Here is a 17,252-nt window from a genome sequence, read left to right as displayed (position 1 = left end):
ATATATTCACTCACACTAAGTGGCTGCTCTGTTTATGTAAAATTTCCATGAGCGCAGTGTTGGGAATATAGGAGTGGGCAGATTTCCTGTATACCCTATTTTTTATACAGCTTGTCCATATAGACTTGATATCTGTGTGGTAAATATCTAACATTTTCCTATCCTCATTTTCACAACTCACAAATGTTTGCTTCCAGATGTAACATGCTTGAAAGGCTTCAAAGATGTGGTACAAATCTGTGTAATTTTTTTCCTTTACATTTTAAACAAATAAGACAAAGACATAATTTTCTTTTTTTTTCAGACACAACATATCTGCTCAAGAAACATGCCTAGGAAATTGCAGCCTGTCCAGAAAGCCTTAATTGCTGCGGTGCAAAACCGCAAAATTTTTCCCGTCTTAGTCTAACATGTAAAACCCTTCATTTTATATCTAGCGCTATGACAGTAGTCTGTCTATATCGGTTTAGGGTGCGTGGTGAAAATCTGTTACCGTTTTCTGTTTTCAGTCTCCAAAAATATACATGATTGTTTCTATTCAGATGCAATGTGTTTGTTTTAACCCTCAGAAATTGCAGTGGCTTAAGAGGTTTGCTAAAAACATGTGAATTTCTTTCTGTTACATATGTGACAAAGACACAATTATTTTGTTTTCAGGTGCAATAAGCCTGTTCAAAACTGTAATATTTTGGTCTCATCAGTCTCTGAAACAAGACACTCATTTTTTTATTTCCAGGTGTAATATGCCCACTCAGTAACTTGAAAATTGAAGGCTGTCCATACAGCCTAAATATCTCTGGTGTAATCTGTAACGTCTTTCCATCTTCAATCTGCTATCAAATACATTTTTTTTATTTGCAAGTGCAGTGCTTGCTCTCTCCTTGAGAAATTTTAGGTTATCCAAGAAAGGCTTTTAAGGTGTGCTGTAAATCTTCAATCCTAGCAAAAGGACAACTTTTTTACATAAAATCTGCCTGCTCTCTCCCTCTGGAATAGCCAACTATTTATTAGACAAGAAGATGTGCTCCAAATGTGTACTGTGTTTCAGTCCTCAGTTATTTATTTAATCACTGCTAAAAATCTGCACGCTCCAGCTAAAATTGCATCTTAGCTAAAAAGGAGTACATACTGCCCAACAAATGAATTATGTTTTTCTTGTTTGTAGCTGTGGAAAAATTACACTTTAATTTAGTTACATATAACACTGGCCAAGTGGCTTCCATTGTGGGCTTAGTAACAACACTTACTGTACATAGTGTGCATCGAGTCTGCAAAATGTTTCTGACTCTTGACTCGTAACATACACCTCATAGTTAGCTAGTATAAAGGCTTGCAAAATTGGCAGAAAGTCTATACAATATTAAAGGCTGCTGTCTTTGAAATAATACTCTCTAGTTGTAATTTTAGGAACAAAGATTGAATCATCCCTCCCCCATAGATTGCTGCCCAAGGCCCAAATCAATTTGCTTCCATACTTTGCCATGTTTGGTTGTTGTCTCTGAAACACAGTAATTATATTTTTTATTATGGACTTTTTAGCTGCTTGAAAAGACCCTCTTCCTGTTGAACGATAATTTTTAATGTTTTTTTTTTTTTAGCATTACATATCCCTCAAGCCACTACACCCTGTGTTTAACAATCCCTTGCTTATTAGCCCAGAATGGCCATTACTGATATCTGAGGTTCAGCTTCAGAATTCAAACATGCTTAGCATTCGCTGAACCTGCGCTGAAACAAGCCAAAGTAGATGAGGCTCATCCCCATTTTTTTAATTATGGCAAAACAAAAGAATGAAAAACAAACTGAAATTGATGCACAAATTTATAAAGTACACACATTAGTTGTATACACATATGTTTTTTTTTAACAATGTTTTATATTGGTCATAAATGTGCACAGGACTTTATTTAATATTGGTCATATCCCTTCATAGTAATATTACACATTTGACATCACTGTAAATTATCCTTTTATAGTTACTCCATTTGGTGGATAATATATTTTCCCATTTTTATCAAAAGATATTGGAATTTTCGCTTATCCTTGGGGATTCCGCCACATGTCTTCTGAAAGTGTTGTGTATGGAGTAGAACCCAGATCTGGATAATTAGCCCGACCTACAGTGCTGAGAATTCTACCACCAGAAATGAATGTAATAGGAAAGGATATGCAGCTCCTATCAGATCTCTTCTGGAGTTTTACACTACAATGCAGAAAAGTCCTCAGCGTGGCACCCTGGTAGGGACATTTCTTTATCATTAGTCTCTACATCCCCACCACACATTGTTCCCTCAGCATTGTCCACCTCGCTAAACACTCTCTGCACCCCTTTGTTGGATCTCTTTTCTCGATGTCTGTACTACATTCTCTGGGAACTCTCTTCATCTACGCTAACAGAGTTTGGGAATATGTTCCCACTAGGGGCAGATGGCTGAGCAGGACTTAGTTGTAACATCTGGACAGTCGGTGGCAAAAGCCACAGAGCAGACACAGAAAGCTCAGTGAACCTGCTTGATTAGTGATGGTGAGAGCCCTGAGAAGGGCTAGGTGCAGAGTCTAAGGTACTGCGTAGTCTTCTCCAGAGCTCCTAGACATGGAGCTGTTACACTGTGGGCATTTCCCAGGTTATTTATCACTGGTTATTTTATAGTGCTGACAATTGCTTTACATATAAACTGCTTTACATATATACATTGTACATTGACATCAGTCCCTGCTTTCAAAACTATGGTCCCTAACACACATTCATACATACATACTAGGACCAATTTACCTACCAGCATGTCTTTGGAGTGTGGGAGGAAACCGGAATACCCAGAGGAAACCCACACAGGCAAAGGGAGAACATGCAAACTCTGTGCAGGTAGTGCCATGGTGGTTGGAATTTGAACCAACGACCTAGGCGGAAGTGCGAATCACTAAGGGAACTAAGAGTAGGTATGCTGAATGAAGATCTTAGTGGCTCTGAGAAGCAGAAATCACCGGTCAGTGGGTAACACAGTCTAAGCAGCCAGGAGTGTACAGAAGCACTGGGGATGGGTGGAGGAGCACAGAATCACTGGGGAACACTTTAAGCAGGTTGAAGCCAAGGGTGATTGGGATCACTAAAGCAAAATGTGAACAGGGAGTGCATGGGTGTTGCTGGTAGGTAAACGCACATGTGCTAGCGTTCAGGTACTGTCAGAACACAGAGAACACACTGGAAACACAAAGAAAATAAACAAGTTCCTTGGAGTGCTGGGGCGGTGGATACACAAAGAAGTAAGTAACACAGTAGGAGTTCACAGAGGCACAGAGGAGGAATACAGACTGGGAGTGCACAGGTGCTGGTAAGAAGATGCCAAATGGAACTCACAGGGAAACACACTGGAGCAGAGAAGACGGTAACTGGCTGAAGTGCGGAGGGAGAAACAGTGGTGATGCAAGAATGGATGCTGGTAGGAACGCATGGTCACTGTAGTGAGATACAGACTGAGGAACAAGACAATCACAGGAGCCCTCTCTGTGATTTCCTGCAGTGCCTGAGGAAGCAGGAAACAGATGGCTGGAACACACCGAGAATGGCTCGAAGCTGGACCATGAATAGGTTAGTGTGACACAACACAAGATCTTCTACAAAAGCTCCACCTGCCCCCATCAATTCTATGATCTCTTTCAGCTCTCCTCCCACCATCCATACTACATTCTCCAACAGCTCTCCTCCATCATGCACACTACATTCTCCGACAGCTCTCCTCCACCATCCACACTACATTCTCCGACAGCTCTCCTCCACCATCTACGCTACATTCTCCGACAGCTCTCCTCCCACCATCCACACTACATTCCCCGACAGCTCTCCTCCACCGTCCACACTACATTCTCCGACAGCTCTCCTCCACCATCCACACTACATTCTCCGACAGCTCTCCTCCCACCATCCACACTACATTCTCCTCCCACCATCCACACTACATTTTCCAACAGCTCTTCTCTACCGTCCACGCTACATTCTCCGACAGCTCTTCTCCACCATTCACACTACATTCTCCGACAGCTCTCCTCCCCCATCCACACTACATTCTCCGATAGCTCTCCTCCACCATCCACACTACATTCTCTGACAGCTCTCCTTCACCATCCACACTACATTCTCCGACAGATCTCTTCCTCCATCCACACTACATTTTCCGACAGCTCTCCTCCCACCATCCACACTACATTCTCCCACAGCTCTCCTCCACTATCCACACTAAATTCTCCGACAGCTCTCCTCCACCATCCACACTACATTCTCCGACAGCTCTCCTCCACCATCCACACTACATTTTCCGACAGCTCTCCTCCCACCATCCACACAACATTCTCCGACAGCTCTCCCCCCACCATCCACACTACATTCTCCGACAGCTCTCCCCCTACCATCCACACTACATTCTCCGACAGCTCTCCCCCCACCATCCACACTACATTCCCTGACAGCTCTCCCCCTACCATCCACACTACATTCTCCGACAGCTCTCCTCCACCATCCACACTACATTCTCAGACAGCTCTCCTCCACCATCCACACTACATTCTCCGACAGCTCTCCTCCACCATCCACACTACATTCTCCGACAGCTCTCCCCCTACCATCCACACTACATTCTCCGACAGCTCTCCCCCCACCATCCACACTACATTCCCTGACAGCTCTCCCCCTACCATCCACACTACATTCTCCGACAGCTCTCCTCCACCATCCACACTACATTCTCAGACAGCTCTCCTCCACCATCCACACTACATTCTCAGACAGCTCTCCTCCACCAGCCACACTACATTCTCAGACAGCTCTCCTCCACCATCCACACTACATTCTCAGACAGCTCTCCTCCACCATCCACACTACATTCTCAGACAGCTCTCCTCCACCATCCACACTACATTCTCCGACAGATCTCCTCCACTATCCACACTACATTCTCAGACAGCTCTCCTCCACCATCCACACTACATTCTCAGACAGCTCTCCTCCACCAGCCACACTACATTCTCAGACAGCTCTCCTCCACCATCCACACTACATTCTCAGACAGCTCTCCTCCACCATCCACACTACATTCTCAGACAGCTCTCCTCCACCATCCACACTACATTCTCCGACAGATCTCCTCCACTATCCACACTACATTCTCAGACAGATCTCCTCCACCATCCACACTACATTCTCCGACAGTGAGCATAGGGATGCTCACTGGTGTGAATTCTCTGATGTTTAACAAGGACTCCTTTATGAGTGAAAGATTTCCCGCACTCTGAACATGAATAATGATGCTCACCGGTGTGAATTCTCTGATGTGTATCAAAATGATCTTTCCTAACAAAAGATTTGCCACACTCTGAACATGAATAAGGACGCTCACCCGTATGAAATCTTTGGTGTTGCACAAAGTTTCCTTTCTGAGTGAAAGATTTCCCGCACTCTGAACACGAATAAGGACGCTCACCTGTGTGAATCCTCTGATGAGTAAGAAGGTTATTTTTTTTAAGGAAACATTTCCCGCACTCTGAACATAAAAAAGGACGCTCACCCGTGTGAATTCTCTGATGTTTGACAAGGTCTCCTTTGTAAGTGAAAGATTTCCCGCACTCTGAACATGAATAAGGACGGTCATCCGTGTGAATTTTCTGATGTTCAACAAGATGTTTTTTATGAGTGAAAGATTTCCCGCACTCTGAACATGAAAAAGGACGCCCACCCGTGTGAGTTCTCTGGTGATCAACAAGTTGTTTTTTAAGAGTGAATGATTTCCCGCACTCTGAACATGAATAAGGACGCTCACCCGTGTGAACTCTCTGATGAGTAACAAGATTATGTTTCTTAAGGAAAGATTTCCCGCACTCTGAACAAGAATAAGGACGTTCACCTGTGTGAATTCTCTGGTGTTCAACAATTGCTCCTTTCCGAGTGAAAGATTTCCCACACTCTGAGCATGTATAGGGACGCTCACCTGTGTGATATTTCTGATGTCGCAAAAGGGTATTTTTGTGAGTGAAAGATTTCCCGCACTCTGAACATGAAAAGGGACGCTCACCTGTGTGAATTCTAAGATGTTTGACAAGGTCTCCTTTGTAAGTGAAAGATTTCCCGCACTCTGAACATGAATAAGGACGGTCATCCGTGTGAATTTTCTGATGTTCAACAAGATGTTTTTTAAGAGTGAATGATTTCCCACACTCTGAACATGAATGAGGACGCTCTCCCGTGTGAATTCTCTGGTGCTGAAGAAGTTGTCTTTTCTTAGTGAATGATTTCCCGCACTCTGAACATGAGAATAGATTGTCACCTCTGTGATCTCCTTCATGGGGTGAGGAAGATTCCTCGGGATTAGAAGGATCTGTTGATCGATCTGCAGTGTGAGATCTTACATGGATATTTACAATCATAGTATGTGATTGATGAGAAGATTCCCCCTGATCAGAGGGATCCATTGATGTCTCCGGACAGGAAGGTCTGTGATGTATATTTTGTGTATTTGGATTTCCTCCTGGAGGATCCTGTGTGATGACATTATCTTCTGACTTACAATCAGCAGATAATAGAAGATGTCTCTCCGAGGAATTCCTGACATCACATCCATCTGTTGGAAAGAAGTAAAAAAATATAATAAATCTCAGTAGATGACAAATAACTGGAGTTTTAGCTCCTCCTCCCCATCAGTGGAATAAGTGGAAATGCCGATCTCACAGCTGGGCTCCTGTTCTCCCTCCAAAATCAATCAGAAAAGTCTTCACACCGAGTCCATATATGATCTAAAAATTCTTTAATAATCAATATCTATGACTAAGTCTTCAGTAGCAAAAATGCATTTGTGGTTTGTTACTACATCGGATTGCCTGGATTTTAAATTATAAAGAATTTGCAGATCCTGTATGGAAAAGGGGGGTGGGATAATATAAATGCACTCACAAAAGTAACAAATGACAGGCCGGTTGGAGTAAATTAAATTGAATCAGGGAGCTGGCGACCTCTAATGGTACACATCCAGCCTTGGCTTGACCGGAGAAGTAACGTCAGGCGGAGGAGTTCGGCCGTACTTTCGGTTTTCGGACGCCATTCACAGAATTCTACAGTTGTATAAGCACACAGCTCTACTCTCCTAATACACGGTTAGACTACGAGGTCCGGTCTCCTCCTACATACAGTATCTCACAAAAGTGAGTACACCCCTCACATTTTTGTAAATATTTTCTTCTATCTTTTCATGTGACAACACTGAAGAAATGACCCTTTGCTACAATGTAAAGTAGTGAGTGTACAGCTTGTATAACAGTGTAAATTTGCTGTCCCCTCAAAATAACTCAACACACAGCCATTCATGTCTAAACCGCTGGCAACAAAAGTGAGTACACCCCTAAGTGAAAATGTCCAAATTGGGCCCAAAGTGTCAATATTTTGTGTGGCTACCATTATTTTCCAGCACTGCCTTTTCCCCCTTTTCGGGATGGAGCTCACCAGAGCTTCACAGGTTGCCACTGGAGTCCTCTTCCGCTCCTCCATGATGACATCACGGAGCTGGTGAATGTTAGAGACCTTGCGCTCCTCCACCTTCTGTTTGAGGATGCCCCATAGATGCTCAATAGGGTTTAAGCCTGGAGACATGCTTGGCCAGTCCATTACCTTTACCCTCAGCTTCTTTAGCAAGGCAGCGGTCGTCTTGGAGGTGTGTTCGGGGTCGTTATCATGATGGAATACTGCCCTGCGCCCCAGTCTCTGAAGGGAGGGGATCATGCTCTGCTTCAGTATGTCACAGTACATGTTGGCATTCAGGATAAGTCACTAATACAACAGTTGGAGTAAGAATACCTTGCAAAATCACACATTAAACCTTTATTAGGCAAACACATATTAAATCTTTTAGCACTGGCCTACAGGACAATGGGAAGATCTGATAATTATCTAACATTTTTCCTGATGAATTTCTGAAAATGAGACTGTGAGCTGTTTCTTCCATAGTGTCTGTTACTTACTTGTGTCGGTAGTTGGAGAAATTTCTTCCCGTTCACTTTTCATAATCATCCCAACCTCTTCCGTGCACAGCTGATCACCCCCCACATACGTCTCTACTTCTTCCTCTTTAACCTCAGCTTTTATATTAATCCATTCTTTACCCTAAACCCCAAAATAATAGAAAACATCTATTAAAGTAAACTCAAGGTAGATAAAAAGCACAGATGACAGCAGCTCTGCATTACCTACTACATCTTTAAATGTGTTTTTTTTTTTATAATTGTAGGAGCTAGAAACCTCAGATGTAGAAGTAAGCATTAGAACAAGAAACTACATAGAAGGTCATCTCACAGCTTAGAATACATATTTAGGTCTGCATGCCAAGTTGTGTGGAACACAGAGGAGGAGGAGGACATCTCTCACCCTAAACCCCAAATATGATAAAATACATTTATAAAATGGAGCAAGAGATTACATAGAAAAATATAATCTCATAGCTTAAAATACTTTTGAGTTCTAATTGCTCAGTCCCATCTACCTGAGGGATGGGGTGATCCTCCTGTGTGGAATCCTGGGAATACAGAGGACCACCCTCCTCCATAGACTGCTGATCCCCAAACACCTCTTCTTCCTCCTCTTTACCCTCAACTTTGATGTCTTTCAGTTGTTCACCCTAAACCCCAAAGATGATAGAACAGAATCATAAGAAGGAGCAAAAGATTACATTGCAGAATGTCATCTTATAGTTTAGGATACATTTCTAGGTGGACATGTTTAGTCCCATCTCTACCTGATGATGGTGAGGGATGGTGTGATCCTCCTGTGTGGAATCCTGAGAATACAGAGGACCACCCTCCTCCATAGACTGCTGATCCCCAAACACCTCTTCTTCCTCCTCTTTACCCTCAACTTTGATGTCTTTCAGTTGTTCAGCCTAAACCCCAAAGATGATAGAAGAGAATAAAAAAAAAAGAGCAAAAGATTACATAGCAGAATGTTTGGGATACATTTCTAGGTGGACAGGTTCAGTTCCATCTACCTGATGATGGTGAGGGATGGTGTGATCTTCCTGTGTGGAATCCCGGGAATACAGAGGATCACCCTCCTCCATAGTCTGCTGATCCCCAAACATCTCTTCTCTTTCCACTTTAACCTCAACTTTGATGTCTTTCAGTTCTTTACCCTAAAGTGCAAATATGATAGAATTAATTTGTAAAAGGAAACAAGAGAATTCTACAAAGTTTTTAAGTTCTAGTTGCTCAGTCTCACCTACCTGATGATGAGGGATGGCGTGACCTTCCTGTGTGGAATCCCAGGAATACAGAGGACGGGGACATCTCTCTGGTGGGTTCCCATTACTGGATCCATCTGTAGGAAACACACACACTGACTGAATATATTGTTTCTATGTGTTTATCAGATGATGGGGGATCTAGGTGGACCCTCCGTACTGCTCTCTCCTTTACAATAAAGTCTCCTCTTACCTGGTGATGTGAGGGGCGGCTGATTGTCCATCATGACGTCCTTGTAGAGATCCTTGTGTCCTTCTAAATACTCCCACTCCTCCATGGAGAAATAGACAGTGGAATCCTGACACCTTATAGGAACCTGACACACACAATGATACAGTCACCATCCAGACACATCCCTTGTCTGTTACTGGATAATGTCCCAGAATTCCCAACACCGCTCACCTCTCCTGTCAGCAGATCAATGATCTTGTTGGTGACTTCTAGAGTCTTCTTCTAACTGTTTCGCTTCGGGTTCATAGAATGAGGTGAAGGCACTGTAATGGTTAAATGGTCACCAGACTTCACCAAAGGAAAATGTTGTATTGAAAGAACAACACTAATGTCATGTGACCTCCCAGAATCCTCCTCACCTCTCCGGTCAGGTCTGTGTTTTATTATTAGAGATAAGAGTGATGCCATGTGACCATCCAGAATCCTCCGCACCTCTTCGGTTAGCAGGTAAATGATCTCCAGGTTGAGGTTTAAAGTATAATTCCAGCTAAAGCCTAACTAGTATTAAAAATATTCCCTCCCCCCTCCTAACACCTATACTAACTAACCTGTGTAAAAAAAAAAGAAGATGTATATACTTATACTTACCTATTTTCAGGCCGCTTCAGTCTGGTCACATGATCCCATTTATCATGCAGTGTCGGCTGCAGGGGAATAGAGAGAGCGCCCAACAACGACTGTGAAAGCCGGGAGCAATGACATGGTACAGCCACTGTCAGTGGTCCCTCCTCTCCCCTGGAGCTTCTGCTGGCTGACACATGGAAGCCGAATCACATGACCGGACCAGGGTGGGCTGAAAGTAGGTAAGTATATACATTTATTTTACCCGGGATAATATATATTGGTGTTTGGAGGGAGGAGAGAACATTTTTGGGACTATTTAAGCTTAACTAGAATTGTACTTTAACCGCTTGCCGACCCCAGCACACAGATGTATGTCAGCAGAATGACACAGGCAGGCAAATGGGCGTCCCTTTAAATTTGCCGCCTTTCAGGCGTGCGCACGCCGCGTGCTGTGGGAGCATGCCCGTGGGTCCTGGGAACATGATGTTCTCTGGCGGTGTGGAGAGTTAGAACGGGGTGATGCCTAGGTAAACAAGGCATTTCCCTGTTCTGCCTTGTGTCATGACAGAGATTCACTGCTCCCTGTGATTGGGGAGCAGTGATCTCTGTCATGTCCTAGGTAGCCCCTCCCCCCCACAGTTAGAATCACTCCCTAGGACACACTTAACCCCTTCATCGCCCCCTAGTGGTTAACCCCTTCCCTGCCATTGTCATTTACACAGTAATCAGTGCATTTTTATAGGACTGATCCCCGTATAAATGACAATGGTCCCAAAATAGCGTCAAAAGTGTCCGATGTGTCCTCCATATTGTCACAGTCATGATAAAAATCACAGATTGCCGCCATTACTAATGAGAAAAAAACAATTTAAAAAAATGCTATAAATCTATCCCCTATTTTGTAGACGCTATAACTTTTGCGCAAACCAATCAATATACGCTTATTGCTAGTTTTTTTACCAAAAATATGTAGAAGAATACATATCGGCCTAAACTGAGGAACAAAATGTGTTTTTTATATATTTTTGGGGGATATTTATTATAGCAAAAAGTAAAAAATATTTCTTTTTTTTCAAAATTGTCCGTCTTTGTTTATAGCGCAAAAAAATAAAAAACGCAGAGGTGATCAAATACCACCAAAAGAAAGCTCTATTTGTGGGAAAAAAAGGACGTCAATTTTGGGTGCAACGTTGCACGACCGCGCAATTGTCAGTTAAAGCGAAGCAGTGCCGAATCGCAAAGTGCTCTCGTCAGGAAGGGGGTAAAATCTCCCGGGGCTGAAGTGGTTAATATCCTCTCAGTCATGTGACTCGGGTCCTCTTCCATCCCCATTGATGTGATCCATACAAAACTCTCTGTAGATAGACAAATCATATAGCGCCCTCGCTGGTCATTAGAACTCATAGACCAGATTCATTGTAATCCCTCCGTCAAAAGGTGAGGGAGATTTACAACTGTGTGTTGTGTTAATAAATACCAAATATATTCAGCATCAAAACCACGAGCGATTCAAAAACGAAAACAACTATAATACCTAAAGTTGTAATTATGCAACAAAAAATATTTCTGTGTTTTTTGCAATAACTCTTTAAATATGTTATATTATATTTAATCGTACTAATAAGGTAGTGACAGGACTTTTTTTCTCAAACAATAGGTGCTGGAACCTAACCACGGCCCGGCAAAACCCCTCCCCCTACACACACCCTCGAAATCTCATCAAATAGTGGGTGTGGTCAGTCAAATTTCACGAAAACAGTAGGAGGGCCTTAAAGGGGCATTAAATACCAGGATTGCATTACATACAGAGTGCAGAGCTGTCACTTGTAAACACAGAAACCAGACTTCTGTGTTTACATGTGATTGTGGTGAGCAGGCACCAAAGGGTCTGAGCCAGAGGTGGTGGAACTGAGTTCCACCAAGTTCCCCCTGAAAAAAAGCCCTGGGTAGTGAGAAGTTCTCTATATGGAGACATATAGTGGAATATATGGCTCTGTACAGTATATAGGTACTATTTCTGTATTATTATAATATATAATAAAGCCTTCTCTTTCGAGAAACCTATCCTGCCTCCACCTAATAACTGGACTTTTATTTTCTCCTTCAGCTCACCCCCCACATTTATTACCCTTTGTATCACTTGACCCTGCCATTTAGATTGTAAGCTCTAATGACCAGGGCACTCCGAGTCCTCTTGTATTGAATTGCATTATAACTGTACTGTCTGTCCTCATGTTGTAAAGCACTGCGCAAACTGTTGGCGCTACATACATCCTGTATATTAATAATATACAGTATGTGTGTATCAGCATCTGTTGGAGATAAAAGGCATCACAGTGACTATGGAGGAAGAGGACGGACATGACGAGGGAGGTTACTGGGTGTAAATATAAAATAAGATCTTATTACCTCCTCTGCTGCTAATTCCAGCAATGTCTCCTCTCTACTTCCTCCCGACTCACCTCTCACCTGGAACTTCCTTTTTATACTGTAACATCACTTCCTGTCTGCATCTGACATCACTTCCTCCCCAGCTGTGATATCACTTCCTGTCTTGGTACAATCACATTCTTCCTGCCTCCTAGTTCCACTTTCAAACGGAAGGTGGAGGAGCGCAAGGTCTCTAACATCCACCAGCTCCGTGATGTCGTCATGGAGGAGTGGAAGAGGACTCAGTGGCAACCTGTGAAGCTCTGGTGAACTCCATGCCCAAGAAGGTTAAGGCAGTGCTGGGAAATAATGGTGGCCACACAAAATATTGACATTTTGGGCCCAATTTGGACATTTTCACTTAGGGGTGTACTCACTTTTGTTACCAGCGGTTTAGACATTAATGGCTGTGTGTTGAGTTATTTTGAGGGGACAGCAAATTTACACTGTTATACAAGCTGTACACTCACTACTTTACATTGTAGCCAAGTGTCATTTCTTCAGTGTTGTCACATGAAAAGATAGAAGAAAATATTTACAAAAATGTGAGGGGTGTACTCACTTTTGTGAAATACTGTATCTGGTCTATAAACCAGAGGCTCTGGATAGACAGTTGGATAAATGGCTCTATATTTAGGGTGTATCTAGTCTATAAACCAGAGGCTCAGGATGGACAGTTATTACCCTGTTTCCCCGTAAATAAGACCTAGCATGATTGTCGGTGATGGCTGCAATATAAGCCCTACCCCCCAAATAAGCCCTAGTTAAAGTCCTTGTAGCTCTTATTTTCAGGGTAAGGCTTATTTTTGGGGATAAAGGGTAGGGCTTATTTGGGGGGTAGGGCTTATATTGCAGCCATCACTGCCAATCATGCTAGGTCTTATTTTAGGGGAAACAGGGTATTATACAGGATTTATATAGCGCCAACCGTTTGCACAGCGCTTTACAACATGAGGGCAGACAGTACAGTTACAATACAATTCAATAGAGGAGGAATCAGAGGGCCCTGCTCGTTAAAGCTTACAATCTAGAAGGGAGGGTCAAGTGAAACAAAAGGTAATAACTTTGGGGGATGAGCTGATGGAGAGAATGAAAATACAGTTGTTAGGTGTGGTAGAATAGGCTTCTCTAAAGAGGAGGGTTTTAAGGGATCGTCTAAAAGCTAATAGAGTGGGAGATAATTGGACAAGTTGAGGAAAGGAGTTCCATAGGAATGGAGAGGCTTCAGAAAAGTCCTGGAGGTGAGCATGGGAGGAGGTGACGAGGGAGCTAGAAAGCAGGAGGTCTTGAGAGGAACGAAGAGAACGATTAGGTATTTTGAGACTAGGCTAATGATGTAGCTAGGGGCTGAGTTGTGGATGGCTTTGTAAGTAGTTAGTATTTTGAATTTAATTAATTTTGTGAGTGGAAGCCAGTGGAGGGATTGACAAAGAAGAGTAGCAGACACAGAGCGATTGATAAGGTGGATGAGTCTGGCAGCAGCATTCATGATGGATTGAAGGGGGGTTAGACTATGTAAAGGTAAGCCAATGAGAAGGGAGTTGCAATAGTTGAGGCAACAGATAAACAGGGAGTGAATTAAGAGCTTTGTTGTGTCATTGGTTAGAAAGGGACATATTTTGGAGATGTTGCGGAGGCTGAGACGGCAAGATTTGGACAGTGATTGGACGTGGGGCTTAAATGAGTTCAGAGTCCAGGACTACACCTAGGATCTTGGCATGCAGCGATGGGCTTATAGTTGTGCTATCGATTTTGACAGAGAGATCAGTTGGATGAATGGTTCTATATTTAGGATGTATCTAGTTTATAAACCAGAGGCTCTGGATGTACAGTTGGATAAACGGTTCTATATTTAGGATGTATCTGGTCTATAAATCAGAGGTTTTGGATGAACAGTTGGATAAATGGCTCTATTTTTAGGGCGTATCTGGTTTATAAACCAGAGGCTCTGGAGTAAAAGTTGGATAAATGGCTCTATATTTAGGATGTATACACTTCAAATTTGTTCATCATTTTCTTGGGTGCACATTTAAGACCCAAGTTCAATATGTTAAGTTCTTTTGGATTCAATGTTACCTCGCTTAAATTGTAGATACCAGTATTTATGTGTCCCTCATTCTTTTTCTTGGATTGTTGACGTTGCCCTGCTCGGCAACCCCTTCTTCTCTTTGAAGTAACCCCGCCTCCCTGTTCAAGTGTTGATGTGGGCCACTCCTCCCTCATCTGTTGTTTATCCAATGGCTCTTTCCTCTCGGTGTCCCTCCACCCCTCCCCCCTCTCCCTCGCTGCCCTAAAAAAGGTGAAGGGACACATAAATACTGGTATCTACAATTTAAGTGAGGTAGCATTGAATCCAAAAGAACTTAACATATTGAACTTGGGTCTTAAATGTGCACCCAAGAAAATGATGAACAAATTTGAAGTGTATATTGATACACAGAAATTTGTATGGACCCTCAATATGAAGAAATATTTCTTGAGTCACCCAGTAGCACCTAAAAATAGTGTTACTGTCTCTTCAGGGAAAGTTGACAGTGGCTTGAAGAATAAATCTATTTTCAATCCCCAGAACTCCAATAATCATTATATTGAAGTTTTTAAAAATCTGGTGTTGAAGGATATAGAACAATTAACTGTAAAAGAGAAAGTCAATCCAGAGTATATTAACCGCTTCCCGACCGGCGCACGCCGATGTACGTCGGCAGAGCGGCACGGCTGGGCAAATGGGCGTACCTGTACGTCCATTTGAATTTCCCGCCGTGCCATTGCGTGATCGCCGCCGGCGGCGCGCGCCGGCCGGGAGCTCCGTGAGTCGGGTCGCGGGTCCCACGGACTCGATCGCCGCGGGGATACCCGCGATCGCCTCACGGAGCGGATGAACGGGGAGATGCCGTTGTAAACAGCATCTCCCCGTTCTGCCTAGTGACAAGTGTCACTCGATCTCTGCTCTCTGTCATCGGAGCAGAGATCAGTGACGTCACCCACACAGTCCACCCCCCTACAGTTAGTAATCACTCCCTAGGACACACTTAACCCCTCCCCGCCCCCTAGTGGTTAACCCCTTCACTGTCAGTGTCATTTACACAGTAATCCGTGCATTTTTAATCGCACTGATCGCTGTATAAATGACAATGGTCCCAAAAATGTGTCAAAAATGTCCGACATGTCCGCCATAACGTCGCAGTCACAACAAAAATCGCTGATCGTCGCCATTACTAGTAAAAACAAAATTATTAATAAAAATGCCATAAAACTATCCCCTATTTAGTAAACACTATAACGTTTGCGCAAACCAATTAATAAACGCTTATTGCGATTTATTTTACCAAAAATATGTAGAAGAATACGATCGGCCTAAACAGAAGAAAAAAAATGTTTTTTTTATATATTTTTGGGGGATATTTATTATAGCAAAATGTACAAAATAATGCGTTTTTTTCAAAATTATCACTCTTATTTTGTTTATAGCGCAAAAAATAAAAATCGCAGAGGCGATCAAATACCACCAAAAGAAAGCTTTATTTGTGGGAAAAAAAGGACGTTAATTTTGTTTGGGAGCCACGTCGCACGACCGCGCAATTGTCAGTTAAAGTGACGCAGTGCCGAATTGCAAAAAACGCTCTGGTCAGGAAGGGGGTAAATCCTTTCGGGGCTGAAGTGGTTAGGGAGGGCATTAAGTCATTGGAAGAAAGAAACAACATTATTATACGACCGGCGGATAAGGGAGGAGGGGTGGTTATTATGGACAAAACATTCTACCACAAGCAGCTTACGGACTTATTGGGCGATCACTCTACTTATAAGAGGCTTGTCACTGACCCCACAGACAATTATAAGGAACAATTAAGTTTATTGGTTGAGTGGGGTTATGCAACTAATGCCCTAAATCTCAAAGAAAAGAGATATTTGGTCCCTAGTGCCTGTAGGACTCCAGTAATCTACACGTTACCTAAAATCCACAAGGGTACCCTATCGTTAATGGGATAGGATCGGTCACGGCGAGGCTTGGCGAGTACTTAGATTTCTCTAGCCTAGTGTGAAGGCCACTAGGGCGTATCTTAAGGATACGACTGACCTCCTCCAATGTTTGGATGAGGTTCATTTTAAACCCTCGGTTGAAACCTATTTGGTGACGGCTGATGTGTCCTCATTGTACACGATTATCCAGCATGAGGATGCATCTTTATCGCTAAATTGGGCATTAAGTAGAAGGGATGATATCCCTGATATGCAGAAACTTTTTTGGGACAGGCCTTGGACTTCTGCATGTCACATAATTACTTTTGGTGGAATGGCCATTTCTTTTCACAGCAGTAGGGATGAGCCAAACACCCCCCGGTTCGGTTCGCACCAGAACTTGCGCCCGCGGCAAGCTCCGTGAGTCGGGTCGCGGGTCCCGCGGACTCGTTCGCCCCGGGGATACCCGCGATCGCCTCACGGGGAGGAAGAACGGGGAGATGCCGATGTAAACAGCATCTCCCCGTTCTGCCTAGTGACAGTGTCACTCGATCTCTGCTCCCTGTCATCGGAGCAGCGATCAGTGAACTGTCACACATAGCCACCCCCCACAGTTAGAAACACGCCCCTAGGACACACTTAACCCCTACACTGCCACCTAGTGGTTAACCCCTTCACTGCCAGTGACATTTTTACAGTAATCAATGCAATTTTTTAGCATTGATCGCTGTATTAATGCCAGTGGTTCCAAAAATGTGTCAAAAATATCCGATGTGTCCGCCATAATGTTGCAGTCACAATAA

At 43.2% G+C, this 17,252-nt stretch overlaps 1 protein-coding gene across 1 annotated transcript in view; it reads right to left on the bottom strand.

The window, feature by feature from the left end:
* Positions 1-17,252, bottom strand: part of LOC141106872 (uncharacterized) — a 136,952-nt gene that overhangs the window by 63,643 nt on the left and 56,057 nt on the right. The window contains 2 exon segments of the mRNA XM_073597800.1: positions 5,189-6,246; positions 14,870-14,875. Of these exon segments, the coding sequence (XP_073453901.1) occupies positions 5,189-6,246; positions 14,870-14,875 (1,064 nt within the window).

Source organism: Aquarana catesbeiana, linkage group LG08 (assembly GCF_042186555.1).
Source record: "Aquarana catesbeiana isolate 2022-GZ linkage group LG08, ASM4218655v1, whole genome shotgun sequence".
Lineage (NCBI taxonomy): Eukaryota > Metazoa > Chordata > Amphibia > Anura > Ranidae > Aquarana > Aquarana catesbeiana.
The sequence above is the reverse complement of the archived record's forward strand: the minus strand, read 5'-3'. Positions and strand labels throughout refer to the sequence as shown.